We start from the raw sequence: 23665 nt of genomic DNA, 5'->3' as shown, positions 1-23665 counted from the left end.
GGCCTGAAACAGTTCAAAGGTTGTTTTTTCCCCAAGTATTGATTAATCCTTTCATTCCCTGGGAATAGGGTATTACACAAAAGGAGGAAACTGAACAATGGAAAATAGGGGTAAAGTCAGTTAGTAATCTTAGAGGGTTCAAATAACCTACACTCTGTGAGACAGCATAGTGTTGGGAAAAGGGCCTGAGTGTTGGAACCGGTTTTGATCATGGTTCTACCCTTTAACTATGACATATGAAGTTTAATGATTTATAATTAGCCAAAGAGAAGAGAAGGTGAGGGAAAACATGCATCCTTTTTTACCAATAATAATGCATGAGGTCAAGCACAATGGCTCACACATGTAATCCCACTACTTTGGGAGGCTGAAGTAGGAGGATTGCTTGAGGCCAGGGGTTTGAAACCAGCCTGGTGAGGTCATATCTCTACAATAATAATAATAAAATTAGCCAGGCATGATAGTGTGGACCTGTAGTCCAGGCTACTTAGGAGACTAAGGCAAAAAGGTAACTTGAGCCCAGGAAGTTGAGGCTGCGGCGAGCCATGATGACAGCACCGCACTCTAGCTGGGTTGGGAGCAGTGGGAGGAACTAAATTCCATTTGATTCAAAGTGAAAAAAAAAGGGTTTAAATGAAAATGAAACTCTTCTAGCTTTGCAGGACTGGCCTAGCACCTGACCAGGAAAGGTTAAAAAAGGTCAAACCAGCCTCCCACTGCATGGCCAGGAAGTGGTTTGTGGAGAAATGGGTTTGGAAGATTTATCTGGTAAGTTCTCAATCATTCAGCTGTGGCCAAACTGAAAGACTGTGAGCTGTACCCCTGACACCCAGAGTGCGGACGCCCCAGAGGGTGACATCCCCCAGAAAATTCATGTTCTCCCCTGGGATGGGGGTGAGGAGGCCATGTAGAAAGATGTTCTGAGAAACCAGTGCTCTAAGAAAGTAACATGTTACTAGACCATGTTTTTTCTAGTTTTAGAACATTTTATATAACTCAGAAAACAGTGTTTGTATAAAAATTCACACAAAGTTCCTAGAGAGCATACAATTTCCAAAAATGTCCTGGGTTTTTGTTACATTCAGTTTTCTAAGGATGCATTCCAATCAATGGAAAAATGCAGACATTATGCAAGATTTCATTAACTTTGGTAAAACTATTCTAATCATTTTGTCTCTTCACAGTATTAACTCTGACAACCACTTTGTGCAGGGTCTGCTATTACTAGGATGTCAGAAAAATGTTAAAGCTGGATCTACGAGAGGCAAGTATTTCCAAACAGCAGTAATAGCTCCTTGGCCCCCACCCCCACTTCATATATCTATACAGTCTATCTTCATATATCTATACAGTCTATCTTCATATATCTATACAGTCTATTGGCTGTACCCTTTACTTACCAGTGTAGACTTGGCAAACTGCAAACAGAGCTGAGCTTTGGTTTTCTCATTCACAAAAAGGGGTTATAGTATTTATTCCTGAGTTTGTTTTAAACATCAATAAAGACAACATATACAGAGGGCGTAGTGGCTCACACTGTAATCTCAGCACTTTGGGAGGCCAAGGTAGGTGGATCACAAGGTCAGGAGTTCAAGACCAACCTGGCCAACATGGTGAAACCCCATCTCTACTAAAAATACAAAAAAAATTAGCCAGGCGTGGTGGTGGGTGCCTGCAATCTCAGCTACTTGGGAGACTGAGGCAGAAAATTGCTTGAACCTGGGAGGCAGAGGTTGCAGTGAGCTGAGATCACGCCACTGCCCTCCATCCAGCCTGTGTGACAGAGTGAGACTCTGCCTCAAAAAAAAAAAAAAAAAAAAAAGACAACATATATAAACAATTTATAGAATATTCAATGCTCAATAAATGTTATCTATTTCATTATAATTATTATGGTTTTTTATCTTCTCATTTAAAAAAATAATTTCAACTTTTTAGATTCAGGGGATACATGAACAGGTGTGTTACATGGGTATACTGGATGATGCTGAGGTTTGGGGTACAGATGATCCTGTCACCCAGGTAGGGAGTGCAGTACCCAATAGGTAGTTTTTCAGCCCACACCTCCCTCCTTCCCTCCCCACTCTAGTATCACCAGTGTCTACTGTTCCCTTCTTTATGTCCATGTATACTCGATGTTTAGCTCCCATTTATAAGTGAGAACATGTATTAATATTTAGTTTTCTGTTCCTGAATTTGCTTAGGATAAAAGCATCCAGCTGCATCCATGTTGTTGCAGAAGACATGATTTCATTCTTTTTTATCACTGTGTAATATTACACGGGGTATATGTACCACATTTCCTGTATTCATTTCACTGTTGATGGGCAGTTAGGGTGATTCCATATCTTTGCTATTGTGAATATTACTGTGATGAACACACAAGCGTATATGTCTTTTTTTGGTAGGACAATTTATTTTCCTGTGGGTATACACCCACTAATGGGATTGCTCGGTCAAATGTCAATTCTGTTTTAAGTTCTTCGAGAAATCTCCAAACTGCTTTCCATGGAGGCTGAAGTAATTTACATTTCCACCAACAGTGTATAAGCAGGTTCTTTTCTCCACAGTCTCACCAGCATCTGTTTTTTTTTATTTTATTGACTTTTTAATAATAGCCATTCTGACTGGTGTAAAATATCATCTCAGTGTGTTCTGATTTGCATTTCTCTGATGATTAGTGATGAAGAGCACTTTTTCAAATGTTTGTTGGCCATTTGGATGTCTTCTTTTGAGAAATGTCTGTTCATGTCCTTTGCTCAGTTTTTAATAAGGTTATTTGTTTTTTGCTTGCTGATTTAAGTTCCTTATAGATTCTGGATATTAGACCTTTGGCAGATGCACAATTTGCAAATATTTCTCCCATCCTGTAAGTTGTCTGTTACTCTGTTGATAGTTTCTTTTGCTGTATAGAAGCTCTTTAGTTTAATTAGATCCCACTTGTCAATTTTTGGTTTTGGTGCAATTGCTTTAAGTAACAAAATTATATATATACACACACAAACATAGACGCATGCATTTTTCAGTAATCACAGGAAAGTATAATTCAGTAGCACACCAAGTATTCAGATTAAGCTTCATCGCATTATACTGGGTATACTGGGAAAATAATGACATCCAACAAAGTACAGTATGCAGATTTACTCTGTGATTAACCTACACAAAAGAAACCTATTTTTAAAACCTATCGTGTCTGAAGATAAAAAAACAAATAATGACAACTTAAAAAAGAAAACATCATTTCCACCATCATTGCCCTTCTGTATTTCCCCAATATGCTTGATTTGGTTCAAGAGTTCTAGCTTTACTTTATTTCTATTTAATTATTATTATTATTATTTGCTACAGAGTTTCACTCTTGTCGCCCAGGCTGGAGTGCAATGGTGAGATCTTGGCTCACTGCAACCTCTGCCTCCTGGGTTCAAGTGATTCTCCTGCCTTGGCTTCCTAAGTAGCTGAGATTACAGGTGCCCGCCTGTAATTAGCCACCACTCCTGGCTAATTTTTTTGTATTTTTAGTAGAGTCGGGGTTTTACCATGTTGGGCAGGCTAGTCTCGAACTTCTGACCTCAGGAGATCCCCCTGCCTCGGCCTGACAAAGTGCTCAGATTACAGGTGTACGCAACCGCGCCTGGCCTTTAGCTTTACTTTAAACATATCAGTTGGATAAAGAAAAACAAATGATTAACACATTTAAGGTACAGAAAAAAAAATTCTTCCTGAGACTTTCTGATGATATGAACTCGGTTACATATGCTTGCAAAACAAAAAATATTAATAAGCAAATAGTCTCTAGTTTAAATGCACAGAATGTAATGAACAATTCAAAAGTATTCAGCTCTAGCAGAATTTTGTATTTCTATAATCAGATGAAGTTTTTTTTTTTTTTTTTTTTTTAAAAAAAGGCCAGTTTCCAAAGAGATGCTATCTTTTGAGATGTGCTGCATAATTTTTCTTAATAGTTGGAAAAATATGTTTGGACTCTAAGTGAAGTAATTTCTGGAGAAAACGTGTGATTCTAACCAAAGCTAAAACCCTAAGTACATAGAAAGAAATGTATACAGTATTCCCAGGATTTATGTAAACATAGAGAGCCACTCAGTAAATGGCATTGGGTTCTGGTAATCACATAATCCACTCTCATTAGGCATCTCCCTCTTATGCATTAGTATGTGACATCATATTCTCATAGAACATTTTATAACAAAGTGAAATAAAAAGCCCTTCCAGATTGTGAATGTAAGATAATCAGATTCTGTAGTGCTCATTATGACTGCAATTATGTAACAAAAGCCTTCAAATATAGCTCAGTTATTGCAGTTATTAATCATTCTGGTTTTGTCTCAAGCACTTGCTTTATAGCCTGCTGGATAGACTCCATAATTCTATAAGCTGAATGTCGAAAGTCAAACATGTGCATGTGAATCTGCTGTTTTAAAGGCCTTTCAACGTAATTTACCCTTTCAATTTGTATTTGTGAATGCAAAAAAAGTGGGGGAAATAAAGCTGGTGTCAATAGAGTCACTGACCTTTGCAGTAAACATAAGATAGTCTTTAACAGAAAACAACTTTGCAAATAAAAAACCTATTTTGCTAGAATTAGAAATAGTGCTGCTTAAAAAGTTAGTCTCAGAATACCAATCAGTTCTGAGACAATCAGTTACAAAAGTTGGGGGGGGAACCTTGAACAAATCTGTACATTTGATATGGGGGAAAATGGTCAGAGCGCTGGCAACTGTGCATTTTTGAAGGTTCAAAGCACTATCGTACAGAGACTACAGATCTAAACATGTTATGCATAAAACCACATATTCTGATTAATTTAACTATAAAATGCCAAGCAAAGACAGATTTATTATATAGAACAAACACCATCTGCACCACCTTAAATCATTGCTGCAGATATATTTCTAGGAAAAAAATACACCTGAACGATTCTCAAGCCTAGATTCTAAGATGCTAAAGTATTAACTAAAAAGGATTCCAAACAGACCCAGAGAAAGTTATTGCATAATTATTTAAATATTTATTTAAATGTACTGAGTTCAGAAAAATAAATATAATAACACATAAACATGGTTTACAAATTCATGTCACCATTTTCCTGTGCTCCATGATTTCTTCAATTTGGCTACATACATTGGGCCCCAGGCTTTGCCCTTATCTGGAATCACTAAGAGCCCACATTCCTGGCCAGTGGGAGCAAATGTGAAGTCGTGGGAGCAAGTCCTTGCTATTCCTTTAATGTCCATAGGCATGATGTTACTGTGGGAGTTTAAAATTTCACTGATCACATCTTGATTTTCTGCCTTGGAAAGTGTGCATGTGGAGTATACAAGTATCCCTCCAGGACGTAAGGCCTTAATTGCAGACCTGTGTACAATCCGAAAAATGTGAAAGATCAGTTAAGTGTATTAGAAAGAAACCTGGGGGTCTGAGAGAAAAGATTACATAGTTAAAACTAAGTAACTTTACTCTGACTTACACTGCAATTACTTTGGATGTTTTCTAGTCTTTTTTCTAGTCTTTTGTTTTTTTTTGAGACAGAGTCGAACTTTGTCACTCAGGCTGGAGTGCAATGGCACGATCTTGGCTCATTGTAATGACCGCCTCCCAGGTTCAAGAGATTCTTCTGCCTCAGCCTCCCAAGTAGCTGGGATTACAGGTGGCCGCCACCATGCCCAGCTAATTTTTGTATTTTTTGTAGAGACAGGGTTTCACCATGTTGGTCAGGCTGGTCTTGAACTCCTGATCTAAAGTGATCGCCCGCTTTGGTTTCCCAAAGTGTTGGGATTACAGGCGTGAGTCACTGTGCCCAACCTCTGATCTTACACCTATTTCCTTCTAACTTATCGCTGAATGACTTGGAAAATGATAATCAGACCAATCAACATGGAAAAGATAGAGTAGGTTAGACTGGTTGTTTTGTTATTCAAAAGGTAGGAAAATGAGGGTAGAGAACAGAATAATGAGTTTGTCTTTAAATCGATGGGAGTAAAAGTAAAAACAAAGCATACATACAAAAGCATACATAAGAAGTCATTGATTCCATACTTCCATATATTGCAATTTGGGCAACCAGGTAAAATGTTGGAAGGTTTTTATCTAAGAAAACTGAATAAACTATTTGGGAAGACTTCTAAGGCAGCCACTGTGAGTTTTAGAACCCAAATCAGGCCGGGGGCGGTGGCTCAAGCCTGTAATCCCAGCACTTCGGGAGGCCGAGGCGGGCGGATCACGAGGTCAGGAGATCAAGGCCATCCTAGCTAACACGGTGAAACCCCGTCTCTACTAAAAAAAATACAAAAAACTAGCCGGGCGAGGTGGCGGCGCCTGTAGTCCCAGCTACTCGGGAGGCTGAGGCAGGAGAATGGCGTAAACCCTGGAGGCGGAGCTTGCAGTGAGCTGAGATCCGGCCACTGCACTCCAGTCCGGGCGACAGAGCGAGACTCCGCCTCAAAAAAAAAACAAACAAACAAAAAAAAAAGAGAACCCAAATCAAAGATCTCTGCATTCTACCATGAAGAGAGCCTACAGAGTAACAGTCAGCTCTTCAGAAGTTATGTCACCAGAAAATAGGTCTCATCCTTAAAATACACTTCTAGGACTTTTATTGTCTCATTATTAAACAAAAATGCATAACCAAGGATTGCTAGATAATTAAGGATCAGAAATGCTTAAGCAATATGTAAGAGAAAGAACAAAATAAACAATAATGACACAGGAAGAAACAAAAAATTCAGGGAACAAAAGAGAAATATGATCTATTAAACGCAGATAGATCAGCAAAGATACAATATCCATAAAACAATAACAGAATGCCATGAAAAAGAATCAAGAAGAGAGCTCTCAGAAACTAAATATATGGTTACCAAAATAAAGAATATTCTGTAGAAGTATTTGGAAGTTAAGATTGAAGAAATCTCTCCACCAAAAGTAGAACAGTAACAGACTGACTGAAAATGAGACAAGGTGGATCAATTACATAGGTTCAAAATCCAACTAATAGGATTACTAGAAAGACAATATATTCATTATTATTTATTGACCATCTATTATATGCTGAGCATTGTTCTAGGTAGTAAGTATATCTCAATACACAGAACAACAGTAAAAAATCTTTCACATCATGAAACTTACATTCTAGCTGGGGGAGATAGAGTATAAAAAATTAAATATGTTTTGAATTAAACTGTGTCTCGGCAAAATTCCTTTGTCGAAATCCTAACCCCTAGTGCCTTAGAAGGTGACTGTATTTACAGACAGGGTCTATAAAGAAGTAATTAAGTTCATTAAAGTGGGCCCTAATGGAATATGACTGGGATCCTTCAAGAAGAGGACATTTGGTCACAGAATGACAGGGAGGGACCATATAAAGAAGACAGAGGCAGAAGACAGCCATCTACCAGCCATAAAGAAAATCTCAGACTAAACAAATCTTGCTGACGTCTTCATCTCAAACTTCTGGCGTCCAAAACTGTGATAAAATAAACTTCTAGGCCAGGTGCAGTGGCTCACGCCTGTAATCCTAGCACTTTGGGAGGCCGAGGCAGGTGGATCACCTGAGGTCAGGAGTTCGAGACCAGCCTGGACAACATGGCGAAACCAGCCAGGTGTGGTAGTGGATGACTGTAATCCCACCTACTTGGGAGGATGAGATAGGAGAATCACTTGAACTCAGGAGGCAGAGGTTACAGTGAGCCGAGATCGTAACACTTCACTCCAGCCTGGGTGAAAGAGTGAGACTCCATCTCAAAAAAAAAAAAAAAAGAAAAGAAAAAAATAAATAAAATACAAAATAAACTTCTACTGTTTAAGCCACACAGTCTGTGGTATTTTGCTATGGCAACTCTAGCAAACTAATATAAATATATGCATACATACATAAACATACACATATACAAAGATAAATATATACACATATACATACATACACACATATATGTACGGTTTTACACATATTTTTTACTTAGTATGCGATTTAGTGATAGATAACTATGAAGAAAATAAAAGCAGGATAAAAGAATTAGGGGTGCTTGGATGAGAGGAATTACAATTTTAAATGGGACGGTTAGAACAGGTTGCCATTTTAGAAAGTGACATTTGAACAAAGTTCTGAGGAGGTAAGGGAGTGAGCCAAGCAGATATCTGAGAGAAGAGCTTTCCATATCAAAGGAATAGCCAGTGAAAAGACCTTCAGGCATGTTCAAGGAAAGAGGACGTCAGGCCGAGACGGGCGGATCATGAGGTCAGGAGATCGAGACCATCCTGGCTAACACGGTGAAACCCCATCTCCACTAAAAAAAAAAAAAAAAAAATACAAACAAAAACTAGCCGGGCGAGGTGGCGGGCGCCTGTAGTCCCAGCTACTCGGGAGGCTGAGGCAGGAGAATGGCGTGAACCCGGGAGGCGGAGCTTGCAGTGAGCTGAGATCCGGCCACTGCACTCCAGCCTGGGCGACAGAGCGAGACTCCGTCTCGAAAAAAAAAAAAGAGGACGTCAGTGTGGCTGGGGCATGGTGAGCCAGGGGTGGTAATCTGAGATGAGATTACAGAGTTAAGAGGAGGGGATGGAGAGGGTCTTGATGAAAACTGTCAAAACTTCACCTTTATAATGAATAAAAAAACCCACACTCAGATCCATCATTGTTAAATTTTTGAATTTCAAGAACAAAGAGAAGGTGTTTAATGCCTCCAAAGAGAAAAACAGGCCACCTATTAAGAGCCCAGGAATCAGACTGGCATCAGTGGAGAAACACATTCCAAATCCTAGGAAAAAGCAATTTAAAGTGAATCCTATTTGCAGCCAACTCATAAAATAAATATGTAGCAACAATACAGAAACTTGCAGATATCTGATGACTTGGAAATTTTAATTCTAGCAAAATGAGGAGATAAAGCAAGAAAGAGGAGAAATGTAATTCAGAAAAGAGTGGATGCAACACAGAAGAGCAGTGAAGGGAGTGGAGCCTCGGAGTAAGAGCTGTGTGGGAGTCTGGAAAAACAGGGAGCTCTCCAGAAGGAAGGGAGAATGGAGAGAAGAAAAAGATGAAATTACTGAAAACTGAGAAAAACTTGAAGATTTAGTATATATAATTGGGAGGGAAAGGGAGAGATCAATTTTCTCATCTATTTGATTCTAGAAAAATGTTTCAGTAGTATTCTGCTCATGAGATCGAACCAAGAGAGAAGGAATTTTAATTCTAACATATTATTCCATTATGCAGTATATAATATTTACAGAATTAAACAATATACACCATATATGGGTCTTTTCAATGTTCAGAATTACTGCAAAGATCAATCTTAGTAATGTTACAGAATAGATTTTAAGGTCTCAGAAGGAATATGATCAACCTTGACAATATGAAAGCACAGCTGTAAGATACTGAGAAGTAGAAGGGAGGGAGAAATGGAAGGCAGGGTAGGTGTGTAAGTGTTCTTATTTTATAAAAAGAAAAGCCAAAAGATATTTGCCTCTAATTATTATTTTTTAAAGAATAAAGATAAAGAAAAAAAGATAATGAAGGTGTGATGTGTATTTAAGAGAACTTTCCCCCACTAATAGAATAAGAAATGTAGGTCTAAGTGTACCGTACTAAGTTTCAGAGCCAACAGGGAGAAACTGAGTATAGCGTGAGATTGCAGGGTGCAGGGTAGTGTGAGGAGGGAAGGGTGGTATAAGTGACATAAATCCTTGCAATAGGGCAGTAGTTAATGTCTAATTTTTTGATAATTTTAGAAAATGAATAAACATATTATTTAGAGATTTGGGGGTGACCTGAAAAATGAATTAGGAACAGAAATCATCAGAAGTAATTGCCTCTGAAGAGTAAGACTGGAGGAAGAGAGGAAGGAGTTGTAGGGGAACATTCCTTTTCACTAGGAGCCCATTTGTAGTTTAATTTTTTACCCATCTGATTTATTTCTGTAATACAAATTAAAGTAGAGATTTGACAAAAGAATAAATATCAGAACTTTTGCCATGGAGGTCACTTATATGTTTTTTTGTTTTTGTTTTTTGAGATGGAGTCTCGCTCTTGTTGCCAAGGCTGGAGTGCAGTGGTGTGATCTTGGCTCACTGCAACCTCCTCCTCTCCAGTTCAAGCGATTCTCCTGCCTCAGTCTCCTGAGTAGCTGGGATTACAGGCACCCGCCACCACGCCCGGCTAATTTTTGTACTTTTAGTAGAGATGGGGTTTCACCATGTTGGCCAGGCTGGTCTCGAACTTCTGACCTCAGGTGATCCGCCTGCCTTGGCCTCCCAAAGTGCTGGGACTACAGGCATGAGCCATCACACCTGGCCAGTTATATGTATTTTTAAAAATTTTGACTGTTAAGGGATAACTTCTCTAGAAAAGGTATTCCCTGAGGTTCCAGATAACTAAAATTTTATGGTATCCAGGATTTCTATACCTCTCATGTATTCATTTATTGATTAAAGAGATATTTTGGGGGTTCCTACCACTGAGGGTCTTCTCACACTTTGGTGCTTGTTATTAGTCTCTAAAAAAACTTTTTCTATGTTTCTTCTCCTTATGATTCACTGCCCCCTAAATACTCCCCATGGAAACAAAAAAGGCCCCTATCTAGATGCTGGAGATGTGAACTGCTAAAGGGATAATAAATATCCTGTGGTAGGAAGAATGATAACCCCTCAAAGATATCCACATCCTAATCCCCAGAACCTGTAAGCAAGCCATTTTACATGGCAAAACGCTATGTGCAGATATGACTAAATTAAGGATCCCGAAATGAGGAGAATATCCTGGATTATCCGAGTAGGCCCGATGTAATCACAAAGGTCCTTATCATTGAAAGAGGGAGGCAGAGCGTTGGTGAAGATGTGACTACCGAAGTCCAGGTTGAACTGACAGGATTGCTGGCCTAGGGCAAAGAGCCCAGGTATGTGGGCTGCTTCTGAAGGCTGGAAAAGGTAAGCACCTCCAGGAGGAACACATCTCTGCCAGCACCTTGATATTAGTCCCACATGGCTCATTTTGGACTTCTGACCTCCAGAAGCACAAAGGTAACAAATCTGTGCTATTTTAAGCCACTGTATGTGTGGTAAATTGTTACAGCAGCAATAGGAAACAAGTAACACACATCTAATGATGGCGTTGTTTTCTTTTTTTTGTTTTTACAGCAACACACTAAGGCAAAGGCCAATTTGCTAAGTAAAGTTGTAACTACACTCATTTTGGATCATTTTCTACTAACTATAGCAATACGTATAAGACTTTCTTTAAAAATGTTAGATTATTAAAAGGGTATAACCACTATGGAAAACAATATGATGGCTCCTCAAAAACTTGAAAATAAAGTTATTATGTGCTCCAGCAATTCCACTTCTGGGTATATTCCCAAAACAAATGAAAGCAGGGTCTTAAAGAGATATTTACACCCATGTTCAAAGCAGCATTATTCACAATGGCCAAATAGAAGCAACCCAAGTGTCCGTCAGTGGATGAACCGCCAAGCAAAATGTGTAGACAGATACACAGATATGATGAAATATTACTCAGCACTAAGAAGGCAGAGAACTCTGACAGAAGCTATAACATGGGTTAACCCTGAGAACACTATGCTAAGTGAAATAAGCCAGTCACAATAAATAAATATCACATGATTCCACTTACATGAGGTATCTACAATAGTCAAATTCATAGAGACAGAAAGTAGAACGGTGGTTGCCAGGGGCTAAGAAGTGAAGGGAATGAAGAGTTAGTGCTTAATGGATATCGACTTTCAGTTTTGAAAGATGAAAACAGTTCTGGAGATTGGTAGTGCGACAGTGTGAATGCACTTAACACTATTGAACTGTACACTCACAAACGGTTAAGACAGCACATTTTATGTTATGTATTTTACAACAATTAAAAATAAAGAAATATGCAATAAAAATGTTAGATTATTGTGGATATAGGCATTATTTGAATTCAGATATTTCCAACCTCCCATTAAAATGACTATTTTGGTCTTAGTTCCACAATTAGCAAAGCCAATGCTTAATCAAGTAAGTATGATTCTTTCTCATTAAAGCTATACAAAAGTACATAGAAGCCTCATAATTTACAAACAATATGTTCCTGGCTTAACGCAAATTTAAATTAATTTCTATAATGTTGCCAATGTTGACTGATTCTTCTGCTTAGCTTTCTTTTCGACATTCATAATTTATCTTTCTAAAATTAGGTTGGTGTAACTTAACTGCCTGCATTAATTTCTAAGTGAGAAAATTGTATGTGGTAACACAAAGGCTTTTTAAAACAAATTGGGTTAATCTCAAAGCCATAAGGAAAATGTTAGGGATTCCTGTCAAATGGTCTTACTGTTTCGGTCTTACTGTTTTGCTACTGCTGCTCGTTGTTTAAATATTATTTTAATCCTTTTGCTTTTAGTAGTCATGTATCTTAAAACTATCAGAAATTTGTATTCAAAGATAAAGGAAGGCAGGCAATCTGTAAGAACTCACTCCCAGGGTTTATAGCTAAGAGTTTTCTACTCTGAGAATTATCTTGTATTATAGATCGGGGTCCCCAATCCCTGCGCCTACAGACAATTCCCAGTCTGTGACCTACTAGGAACCCAGCTACACAGCAGGAGGTGAGTGGTGGATGAGCGGGAATTACCGCCTGAGCACTGGAATCTAACTAAGGCCTGATGATCTGAGGTGGAACAGTTTAATCCTGAAACCATCTCCCTGTTTTTCTGCCCCAGAGACATATATGCCATTTTTCTCATGAACTGAACCAGACCATGTTGTGGCCTCCCACTGCTTTTGCAGAAAGTATAAAACTATCTCTATAATTACAATTTATCATTACACACTATAGTTTCTGTTAAGGCAAGAATATACAACAACTTTATAATCAGACAAATTCAATGATTTAAAAAGCAATATTTCTGGTCTTTGTTTTCCAATCAAAATTAAACGATGTATTTTACAATATACTAAGCAAAACTTAACACGCTCCTAAAATGTAAGTACCTTAAATATACAGGGCCCTGTCCATTAAAATAATGTCTGGGATAAATCATCTGCTTCCATAACAATTTACACACATTTTGAAGTAGTGTACAAGAAACAAGTAATTATTATCACAGGTTTCATCCAAATCATAAACAGAAGACTGTATGTGTATTTTTACAACAGTTAGATGGTAGGATGTGAGAAGGGCTGTTTGGGGGAGAAAAATGATTCACTCAAAACAAAAGAAAGATATTGCTTAATAGGTCTTAACAAGCCCACTAACAAATTTTAAATTCTGGAGGTGGCAAAACATTTAGAAACCAGAAAGACTTGAATAATACTAACAAACTTTGGCAAAGCTGTGGTACTGACCACATAAAAAGACAAGTAAGGATTACAGAATAAAGAAGAAAAAAAAAGACAGGTTGGGTTTGGGATCTGGTAAAAGGCAAAAGCGTTCTCTATGCTTGTGTAAATGTCTTTAGCATGCAAGTTATTATTATTATTATTTTTTAAATAAGAAGAAGGAAAACTAAACAGCCAGCCAAGCAACATCCATTTTTGCATAATGGTATAGTATCCTCTATTAACCTCTCTAAATGAGCCACGGCCCCTCAGCTCCTCAGTGATCCTGTATCATGGTTTAACAAGATCTTGAGTAATGTCATATTATTCACTCATGCTAACCACTAACTATAATGCATGAAATTATTACAAACTCAGGTGTATTAAGACTTATATTATTCATCATTTAATTCTAATGATAACAGTAAACTTTCTAATCATACTTAAGCAGAAGTCAGAAAAATGTCATGACTAACAACAGTAGAAGCAAAAGCATTATTTGATCAGATTAAGTAGAATGCTAACCTAATACTCTAAAATGGAAACTAGTAAACATTATCTTGGGTTTTCCATATTCTTTAATATAAAATGCCCAATTATAATGCAGAGCTGGGGAAGTACTTTTTAAAAAATTGACATATCATAATTGTAGATAATCTGAAGGTATATGTGTTATTTTCATACATGTTTACAATGTAGAATGATCAAATCAGGGTAATTAGGAAATCCACCACCACAAACATTTATCTTTTCTTTATCTTGGGAGCATTACAATTCTTCTCTTCTAGCTACTTTGAAATATATAATAAATTATTGTTAACTACAATTTCCTTACTGTACTATCAAATCCTAGAATTTATACCTTCTATCTAACTGTATTTTTGTACCCATTAACCAACTTCTCTTTATTGGAGGAAGTACTTCTAAAGGAAGCAGAACTGTGATATAATATCATCCCTCTATCATTTATCTGAAACACACATATTCCCTTCAGAAGTCTCCTACAAAAGTGCTGATCAGGTTTAAACTCTACTTGAAATATGAGGTAAGATTCTCTCTCACAACACTGTTGTAGGAAACAAAGTTGATCTTGATTAATTTTATAGCATATAATACAATGGCCTGCTGCACAATGAAGGTAAGAAAAAAAGAAAAAAAGATATAGTAGAAAATGATTTTACCCTAAGTACTACTAAAAGAGAAAGAAAGATGGCCTTCTTGCCATGGAATGTATACCAGATAACCCGTTACTATATGGCAGATATCACGTATACAACTTTCCCCAAATCTTTGCTTGTCTTTCAGTGTATCGTGGAGCAGGCTGAAATGCACTTTGTGTTTGAACCACCTAGTTAATAATGCTGCTAAAAACAAAACAATACACAGTTTTTAAAAAGAAACCATTAAATAGAATATAATGTTACACTTCCCTCATTTGTGAACAGAAACTCCTCAATAGATTTTTGACAATTCACAGAATACACTCAAGTGGCACTTCAGGTCTATCTCTTATACTCTGTTGTGAAATCCAAAAAGCTCTGCAACCTACAGGTTTTTAAAAATTAAGTTGTGAGGCCGGGTGTGGTGACTCACGCCTGTAATCCCAGCACTTTGGGAGGTCAAAGGGGGCAGAGCACTTGAGGTCAGGAGTTCAAGACCAGCCTGGCCAACATGGTGAAACCTCGTCTCTACCAAAAATATGAGAAATTAGCTGAGTGTGGTGGCGTGTGCCTGTAACCGCAGCTACTCGGGAGGCTGAGGCAGGAGAATCACTTGAACCTAGGAGGCGGAGGTTGCAGTGAGCCGAGATCGTGCCACTGCACTCCAGCCTAGGTGATAGAGACTCTGTCTCAAAAAAAAAAAAAAAAAAAAAAAAAAGTTGTGGCAGATTCATTTGGGTTAAAAATCTGACTTAAACCCATGTAAGGCTATTTATGGCCAAGACTTATCTCATGTGGCATAACTATTCATATATCTTGCTGAAAAAATATTAATATGTTTGATTATGGAGTATTGTTCCAGACCCTCCTGTGGAAAGGAGGTTAGACCATGTACTAAGTATGTACTATATTACTTCTTTAAAATCCAAACAAATTCTGAATTCTGAAACACATCTGCCATTAAATAAGATTTTCAGTTTGTATTTTAGATCCAAATGAATTATACTGTAAAACTATATACAATATCTTCTGTAAATATGCATGTATGAAAAAACTAGTTAGTATGGTAAAACTAGTTGACCACAAAGTTATCCAATAAAAGCTTAATTTAATTACTTGTTGCAAGTAAATCATTTAAACGTTAACTTTTAAAAGCATCAGATAGGCAAATCTACTAATAAGTAGTCTATATGCAGGAGTCCACCACAGTTTTCTAAGGAAAACTGGATTGTTTTGTGTTCCAATACACCAAAGATTCCTTCTTTCATTCCCTCAAAAAGTGTTCTGATCTGCGTGTATTTTAAAGAAACTCTGTAAAATCAATAATAAACTCATTTTTTTAAGGCATTCATTTTGTCTTTCCCAAAGTTTAATGATTTGCCTTTCACTAAAGTTCTCCATCCTTGAAAGGTCTGCTTAGAGGAAAACAGAGAATCATGCCTCAAGAGCCTTTTAAGAAACTGGCTTAAAACCAGGTGAGAATGTGTTGCTTCTCTAGCACAAGACAGACGACCTTTACATTCCCAGACTAATCTACATAGGCTTCTAACTAAAGGATAGTAAGAAAGGAAGATAAAAGAAAAATTATTACTTGACTGAAATACCTTAAAGAAAAACATGTATTATCTTAATTAGAGCGTAAGTTCAATGACCTTGAAAAACTAAAACATAGCCGGGCGAGGTGGCGGGCGCCTGTAGTCCCAGCTACTCGGGAGGCTGAGGCAGGAGAATGGCATAAACCCGGGAGGCAGAGCTTGCAGTGAGCTGAGATCTGGCCACTGCACTCCAGCCTGGGTGACAGAGCGAGACTCCGTCTCAAAAAAAAAAAAAAAAAAAAAAAAAGAAAAACTAAAACAAAACAAAACAAAACCCAAAATGTCTTGAAACACACTTATCAAAGTCCCAAAGGAGAGTGTTTCAAAACGTAACCAAAACTGAAACCACGATGCAGGATGTCCTATTTTTTCCTTTGGCAAATATCTGAGTTTCAAACTGAGAATGTTATTTTTATAAATAGCTATTAAAACATCCTAACACATTTTAAAAAATATAAATTCCCTTTCTAGGATCTATTATTTTGGTGCTTGATTAGAAAATTTGGCATTCTGATGGGAGGGTCAGTGTTAATTAGATCACTGTATTCAACTGTTTTCTGAATTTAAAAAGGGCTGAGCCAAAAATGCAGAAAAGAACAATCAGCACAGCAACAGTGCCATCTTTTGACCAAAACAAGAGTGATTTTCCCTCTTTCATTAATTCCTCATGACTTATCACCAGGAGATAAACAAATTCTTTTTATGTCATTGCTGTAACAAGTTTGAAGTCATAATCACTGTCTTGCCTACAGTTTCTGGTACAGAATGGTATGGTAAAAGAATCATACATGTCTGTGCTCCTGAAAAATTAAGATTACAGCCCCCAAATACCATGATTAATATATTTATTCCTCATCTTTATTCATGTCCCTTCCTTCGCCATTAGAGTATCAAGGCAATAGTACCATTCCATTGGAAGCAAATATAAGTAAAGGATGCCACAATATTAGCAAGCTTTGCCTTCTCAGAAACTCTAGCATTATACATTTTTTAAAACCAAGTAAGATTGTAAGACTTTAAAAAATTTAAAATAAGCATAGGAACATAAATCCTGCAATTGGTCCATCGTAACCATTTAATATTCAATTAATATTTAAGAAAGCCAATATGAGACTACCTTATAAAGCTATTTACAACATATGTAGAAAAGAAAAACAGTTATATAATTAATAAAGTGGAAAATGTATGAAAACTACAGTCTTTTTATTTCACTGCCCAAATGACAGTTTAAGTCCAAAACTGAAAAGGTGAGATGCTTCCAGAGAACACTGGACACATAGTACACATTCCTCTGTGAGGAAATTCTTACATTTTCTTTAAACTAGAATAGAGCAATAAGGGAAAAAAAAAAAAAAAAAAGAAAAAAAAAAAAGAAATCATGTCTTTTGCAGCAACATGGATGCAGCTGGAAACCACTATCCTAAATGAATTAATGTAGGGACAGAAAACCAAGTATCGCATGTTCTCACTTATAAATGGGAGTTAAATATTGTGTACTCAAAGGCATAAAAATGGCAGTAATAGACACTGGCAACTACTAGAAAAGAGAGGACAGAAGGGGGGTAAGGGTGGAAAAACTATTTGATGCTATGCTCCCTACCTGGATGATGGGATCAATCAAATCCCAAACCTCAGCATCACGCAACACATCCGTGTAACAAACCTGCATATGTACCCCCTGAATCTAAAATACAAGAAATTGGCCGGGCGCGATGGCTCAAGCCTGTAATCCCAGCACTTTGGGAGGCCAAGACGGGCGGATCACGAGGTCAGGAGATCGAGACTATCCTGGCTAACACGGTGAAACCCCGTCTCTACTAAAAAAAAAGAAAAAAAAAAAAAAAAAAAAAACTAGCCGGGCGAGGTGGCGGGCACCTGTAGTCCCAGCTACTGGGAGGCTGAGGCAGGAGAATGGCGTAAACCCGGGAGGCGGAGCTTGCAGTGAGCCGAGATCCGGCCACTGCGCTCTAGCCTGGGCGACAGAGCGAGACTTCGTCTCAAAAAAAAAAAAAAAAGAAAAAGAAAAAAGAAAAAGATAAAATACAAGAAATTATTTAAAAAAAATAAGTCAACAAAATAGAAAGAATCTTCCTGAATAAAAGAGAACAGAATATGGATTTGGTCCAGAAATCAAACAACATGCTGACTCCTATGTTAACTGAGTGTAGGACACATGATCTGCTTAATTAATAATAATACCTTATGTTTACCTGGTGCTCTAGTTAAAGAGCACTTCACAGACAGAGTTTTAATAAAACCTTATGAGGTGAGATGTACAAGGTATATAGTCTGACCAGATTCATCAAATCGAGGGTCACAAAGACTGATTTGCCTGAAGTGACACAGCTAATAAATGCAGCACGAAGACGGCCACTCAAGTCTAGGACCGCAAGCTTCATCACTGCTATGTGCCCTGAAGCAAATATCACGACTGCTAAAATAAGTTTGGAATTTGGGGCAATAAGACATAGGACACCACATGCATTCATTGTATCGTCCCAATTGTCTCAAACACCCATTGAAGGTAAAAAATAACTATATACCTCCAGGCACTTTTAACATAAAGAAAGTAGAATTAATAGGTCTTAAGCAATGACCTGAGAATCTGAGCTACCAGTCCTTTTATAGAGCATACAACCTCCACCTATTAAAGTGCTGCTGTACAGCATTATGATGAGGTGACTGAAAGCACACACTTCACACTGAGACATAATTTGAAACTTTTCGTCACAGATTGGCATTTAAATGATAGTTGTGTACAATTTTAACATATTAGACTCAATGTAGAAACTCAAAAGTAGTTAGGCCTTCATTAAAATTCCAAATAATTTGGAATATCTTAGTAGTTATACCAAATAACTTGGTAATTCATTTAACAATACTTTGTTTGTACAACTCTAAAAGGTAGATAAAAATACTGTTTTCCTCAGAAGCTTGACTCAGCAAGAAAATAAGTAGACAAACAGCCTGTATTAAAAAGCCTATTTTCAGCCTTCATTTACCTGATTCTGCCATTAATCCTCAACTTCATGAAACTTTCTTCTGATCTGGCTTCCTGGATGCTATTTTTCCTTTGTTCATCTTCTGTTTCTCTGAAGTCCCCCTTTAGCCTCCGCTTCGCCATCTGCCTTTCCTCTTTCTCCTGTCCCTTAAATATGAGTCTGCCCTAGAACTTTATCCTTCATTTCCTTTTTTTACCTGACGTTAAGTGTTTTATATGTTATCTTATTCAGTCTTTCAATTAAGGTCTGAGGCATTCATTATTATTCTTACTTTGCAAATGAGAAAACTAAGGCAAGACAGTTATTTGTATAAAATTTCTCAGGAAATGTCCAAACTAGGATTAAAATCCAGGCAATATAGTTCTATAACTCATACTTTTAATGGCAGTCATCCCTCCCATTCATTATGTAAGGGATTTGTCAACTACTTGATTATTGTAAAATCTTTCAAACTGACTTCCTTGCTTAAGGGTTTGGTTATTCTCGGGCCAAGCGCGGTGGCTCATGCCTGTAATCCCAGCCCAGGTGGGCAGATCACGGGGCCAGGAGTTCAAGACCATCCTGGCTAACACGGTGAAACCCCGTCTCTACTAAAAATACAAAAAATTAGCTGGGCATTGTGGCAGTGCCTGTAGCCCCTGCTACTTGGGAGGCTGAGGCAGGAGAGTGGCATGAACCCGGGGTGCGGAGCTTGCAGTGAGCCGAGATCGCGCCACTGCTCTCCAGCCTGGGTGACAGAGCGAGACTCAGTCTCAAAAAAAAAAAAAAAAAGAGTTTGGTTATTCTCTTTGCATCTATTCTCTTCGCATCTTCCAGCATTACCTGATGAAGGAATTTCCAACTTGTAGCAGACACCTCTAGTTATTCTTCAGTATCTGTTCTCATTTCCTTCTGTAGTAATGGGATTTTTAATTGGGCACAGCCAAGACTAATTTCCTAAACTGCCTTGTAATAACCACAATCATATGACTAAGTCTGATCCATGAGACGTGAGTGGAAGTAATGTTGAATCATGCTTTTACTCCTTCGCACTAGTTGCCATGCAGATTAAACAGCAAGAACTGGGATAGTCACCCTGGATTGTGAGGGTGAAGATTGGGCCTGGATCCCTGAGGATTCTGGAGTATGGCCATCTACTGATTACCTAGACAACCCTGGGAAGCCTCCTCAGACTCTTATTTATTTAAGTCCCTATTATTTTGAGTATCTTTCTCTCTCTGCTATATTAGAAGAAAAACTGTCTTAACTAATACTGAATTTGCTACCACGTGGAGTTGTAGCAGAATCTAAGTATAGAACTGCCTCAATAAACAGGCAATAGAGGACAAGGTCACGAAAACTATAGGTTAGAAAGCCAGTATGATGGCTAGATTAATTGGGGTTCAACTTGGCTGAACCATGATATTCAGATATTTGGTCAAGTATTATTCTGGGTGTGTATGTGAGGGTGTTTTTAGATGAGAGTAGTATTTGAATTGCTAGACTGAGTGAAGCAGATGGCCCTCCATAATGTGGGTGGGCTTCATACAGTCAGTTGAAGAACTGAAGAGAACAAAAGACTGACCTCCCTGGAACAAGATGGACTTCTGAAGCAGATGGCCTGTGCACTTGACCTGCAATGCTGACTCTTCCCTAGGTCTCCAGGCTTTAGCACATCCAGCACATTTGGGACTTAGCCTTCATAGCTGTATAAGCCAATTCCTTAAATCTCCCTCTCTCTGTCTCTCTCTGTCTCTCTCTGTCTCTCTCTCTCTCTCTCTCTCTCTCTCTCTCTCTCTCTCTCTCTCGATAGACAGACAGACAGACAGTGGTCCCATGAGATTACAATGGAGCTGAAAAACCCCTATCATCTAGTATTTACTATACTTTTTGTCATTATTTAAGCTGGTCCTCCTTCTTAGAAAAGAAAAAGGTAACTGTAAAATAGCTTCAGGCAGATCCTACAGGAGGTTTCCAGAAGAAGGTATTGTTATCAATAGGAGATGACAGTTCCACACATGCCACTTCCCCTGAAGACCTTCCAGTGGGATAAGACATGGAGGTGGAAGACAGTGATGTTGATAATCCTGACCCTGTGCAGGCCTAGGCTAAAGTATGTGTTTGCATCTTCGTTTTTAACAAAAAAGTTTAACAACAACAAAAAAGTTCAATTTAAAAATAGAAAAAAACTTATAGAATAAGGATATAAACTATTTTTGTACAGCTGTACAATGTGTTTGTTTTAAGCTAAGTATTACAAATGTCAAAAAGTTATTAAAACTTTAAAAATTTATAAAGTAAAAAAGTTACAGTAGGCTAAGGTTAATTTATTATGGAAGAAAAAAAATACTATTTTATGAATTTAGTGTAGCCTTAGTGTACAGAGTTTATAAACACTACAGTAGTGTACAGGAATATCCTAGGCTTTCACATTCACTCACCACTTACTGACTCACCCAGAGCAACTTCCAATCCTGCAAGCTCCCTTCATGGCAAGCTCCTTATACAGGTGTACAATTTTTCAATCTTTTATAGCATATTTTTACTATACCTTTTCCATTTTGGTATGTTTAGGTACACAAATACCACGGTGTTACAACTGCCTACAGTATTCAGTACAGTAACTTGTTGTACAGGTTTATAGCCTAGGAGCAATAGGCTAGACCTTATAGCCTAGGTGTGCAGTAGTAGGCTCTACCATCTAGGTCTGTGTAAGTACTCTCCATGTTTGTACCATGATGGCTTCCCAAGGTTGTCCAGGTAATTAGAAGATGGCCAGACTCCAGAATCATCAGGGATCCAGGCCCAATCTTCAACCTCACAATCCAGGGTGGCTATCCCAGTTCTTGCTGTTTAATCTGCATTGCAACTACTAGGAAAGAGTCAAAGCAGAAACATATATATATAGTGTGTATATATACATGTATGCATATGTATGTATATCTCCATTCTTTTTCTCTGGAGAACTCTAATATAGACAGTGATTCTTACTGTGCCATGCCAAAACATTTAATAAAATCATTGTTTATGATATCTTGCAAGAGAGACTGTATACTAATCCCATTTACATAACTCTAGGATAACTAGAAGAAAACTGTAACATGTTAGTGTATGTTAATGAAAGAAAGCTCAGGAAAGATCTGAGGGATCTGGATGCTGAAATGGAAGGAACACAGTTCTGCTCAGCAATGCTCTCTGTGTGTGGAAATTCAAGTCTACTGAGAATTTAGCAATTTGGGTCTCACAGGGTTGGAAAGATTCTGTAACCCCAAAGTTATCACTGAAAACTTTCTATCACTGAAAGTTATCTCTAAGGAGGCAGCTCTTCCAGGAATAATACAGTGGCCTCAAGCCTTATTCATGCACTTCTAAGTAAATATTCTTGTCCAGACAATGGGAGTCAAGCCAAAAGCAAAAATATTACTTTTACACCTGACCCAATAAAAAGGAGCAAACTTTTGAGACACACATTATGAATAAACTTCAAAAATACTATGCTGAGAGAAAAATTCCAGATAAAAGAGTACATGCTCTTTCATTACATTTTTAAGTTTAAGAACAGGCAAAACTAATCTATGATAAACAGAAATCAGAATAATAACTGCTTTTGGTGAAGGGAACAATGAATTCTGAAGGTGTACTCAGAATCTTTCTGGGGTAATAAAATGTCATATATCTTGGTAACTTTGCTATGTAATCGTCAAAACTCCTTGAGCTTAGTGTACACATATACTGTTACACATCCAGTGGCTCAACACGTAGGTAAGGGCAGCAGCTGTGCCCACAGCTCCTCCAGGAATCACAGGACCTTCCTTCAGCTCTTCCAAATTCTGGACCAGGTTCCTATGCAGGTCCATGATGGAATCCACCAGCTTTTCTGCAGCTCACTCACATCATCAAACTGGATGTGCAGAGACGAGACGTGTTTCATCTTTTGTCTTCGTGGATTCTAGTGTGTCTTTACTCCCCGCTAACCTCACGTGCTAACTGCCAGCCCTGCTTACCTAAAGCCTACCAGCAGAAGTAGTGATGCAATAAAACAGACTACTTAAACAGTTCCCTTAATTAAATAATATCTAATTCCAATAATAAATCTCTTATATCATTTGTGGAGATTTTACTCTGACCAAACTCTGATACATAGCTGGCAATACTTCTGTCCTTGCAAAGCAAGATAGACACGCTTGTGTAATTAACTACCAAAACAAGGAATTAAAATTAATTATTTGCCTCTTCTTTCTGGATGCTTAGAAAGTTCTAATGTTTACACAAATTGCCACAAAAATCACAAAATTTCCTTTTTTTTTTTTTTTTTTGAGACGGAGTCTTGCTCTGTCGCCCGGGCTGGAGTGCAGTGGCCAGATCTCAGCTCACTGCAAGCTCCGCCTCCCGGGTTTACGCCATTCTCCTGCCTCAGCCTCCCCAGTAGCTGGGACTACAGGCGCCCGCCACCTCGCCGGCTAGTTTTTTTCTATTTTTAGTAGAGACGGGGTTTCACCGTGTTAGCCAGGATGGTCTCGATCTCCTGACCTCGTGATCCACCCGTCTCAGCCTCCCAAAGTGCTGGGATTACAGGCTTGAGCCACTGCGCCCGGCTACAAAATTTCCATTT

At 38.1% G+C, this 23665-nt stretch overlaps 1 protein-coding gene across 4 annotated transcripts in view; it reads right to left on the bottom strand.

The window, feature by feature from the left end:
* Window positions 1–4795: 4795 nt before the first annotated feature.
* NSUN3 (NOP2/Sun RNA methyltransferase 3) overlaps window positions 4796–23665 on the bottom strand; it is a 72099-nt gene continuing 53229 nt past the window's right edge. For 3 of the 4 annotated variants that reach the window (XM_030939862.1, XM_030939876.1, XM_030939870.1), the window contains one exon: window positions 4821–5373. In XM_030939862.1, the coding sequence (XP_030795722.1) occupies window positions 5094–5373 (280 nt within the window). In that variant the 3' untranslated portion in view covers window positions 4821–5093. Of the gene's footprint in view, window positions 5374–23665 lie in introns of all 4 variants that reach the window. The other variant, XM_010357314.2, reaches the window with a different exon arrangement.

Source organism: Rhinopithecus roxellana, chromosome 1 (genome assembly GCF_007565055.1).
Source record: "Rhinopithecus roxellana isolate Shanxi Qingling chromosome 1, ASM756505v1, whole genome shotgun sequence".
Taxonomy (NCBI): domain Eukaryota; kingdom Metazoa; phylum Chordata; class Mammalia; order Primates; family Cercopithecidae; genus Rhinopithecus; species Rhinopithecus roxellana.
Note: the sequence above shows the minus strand (reverse complement) of the source record. Positions and strands in the feature narration are given on the sequence as shown.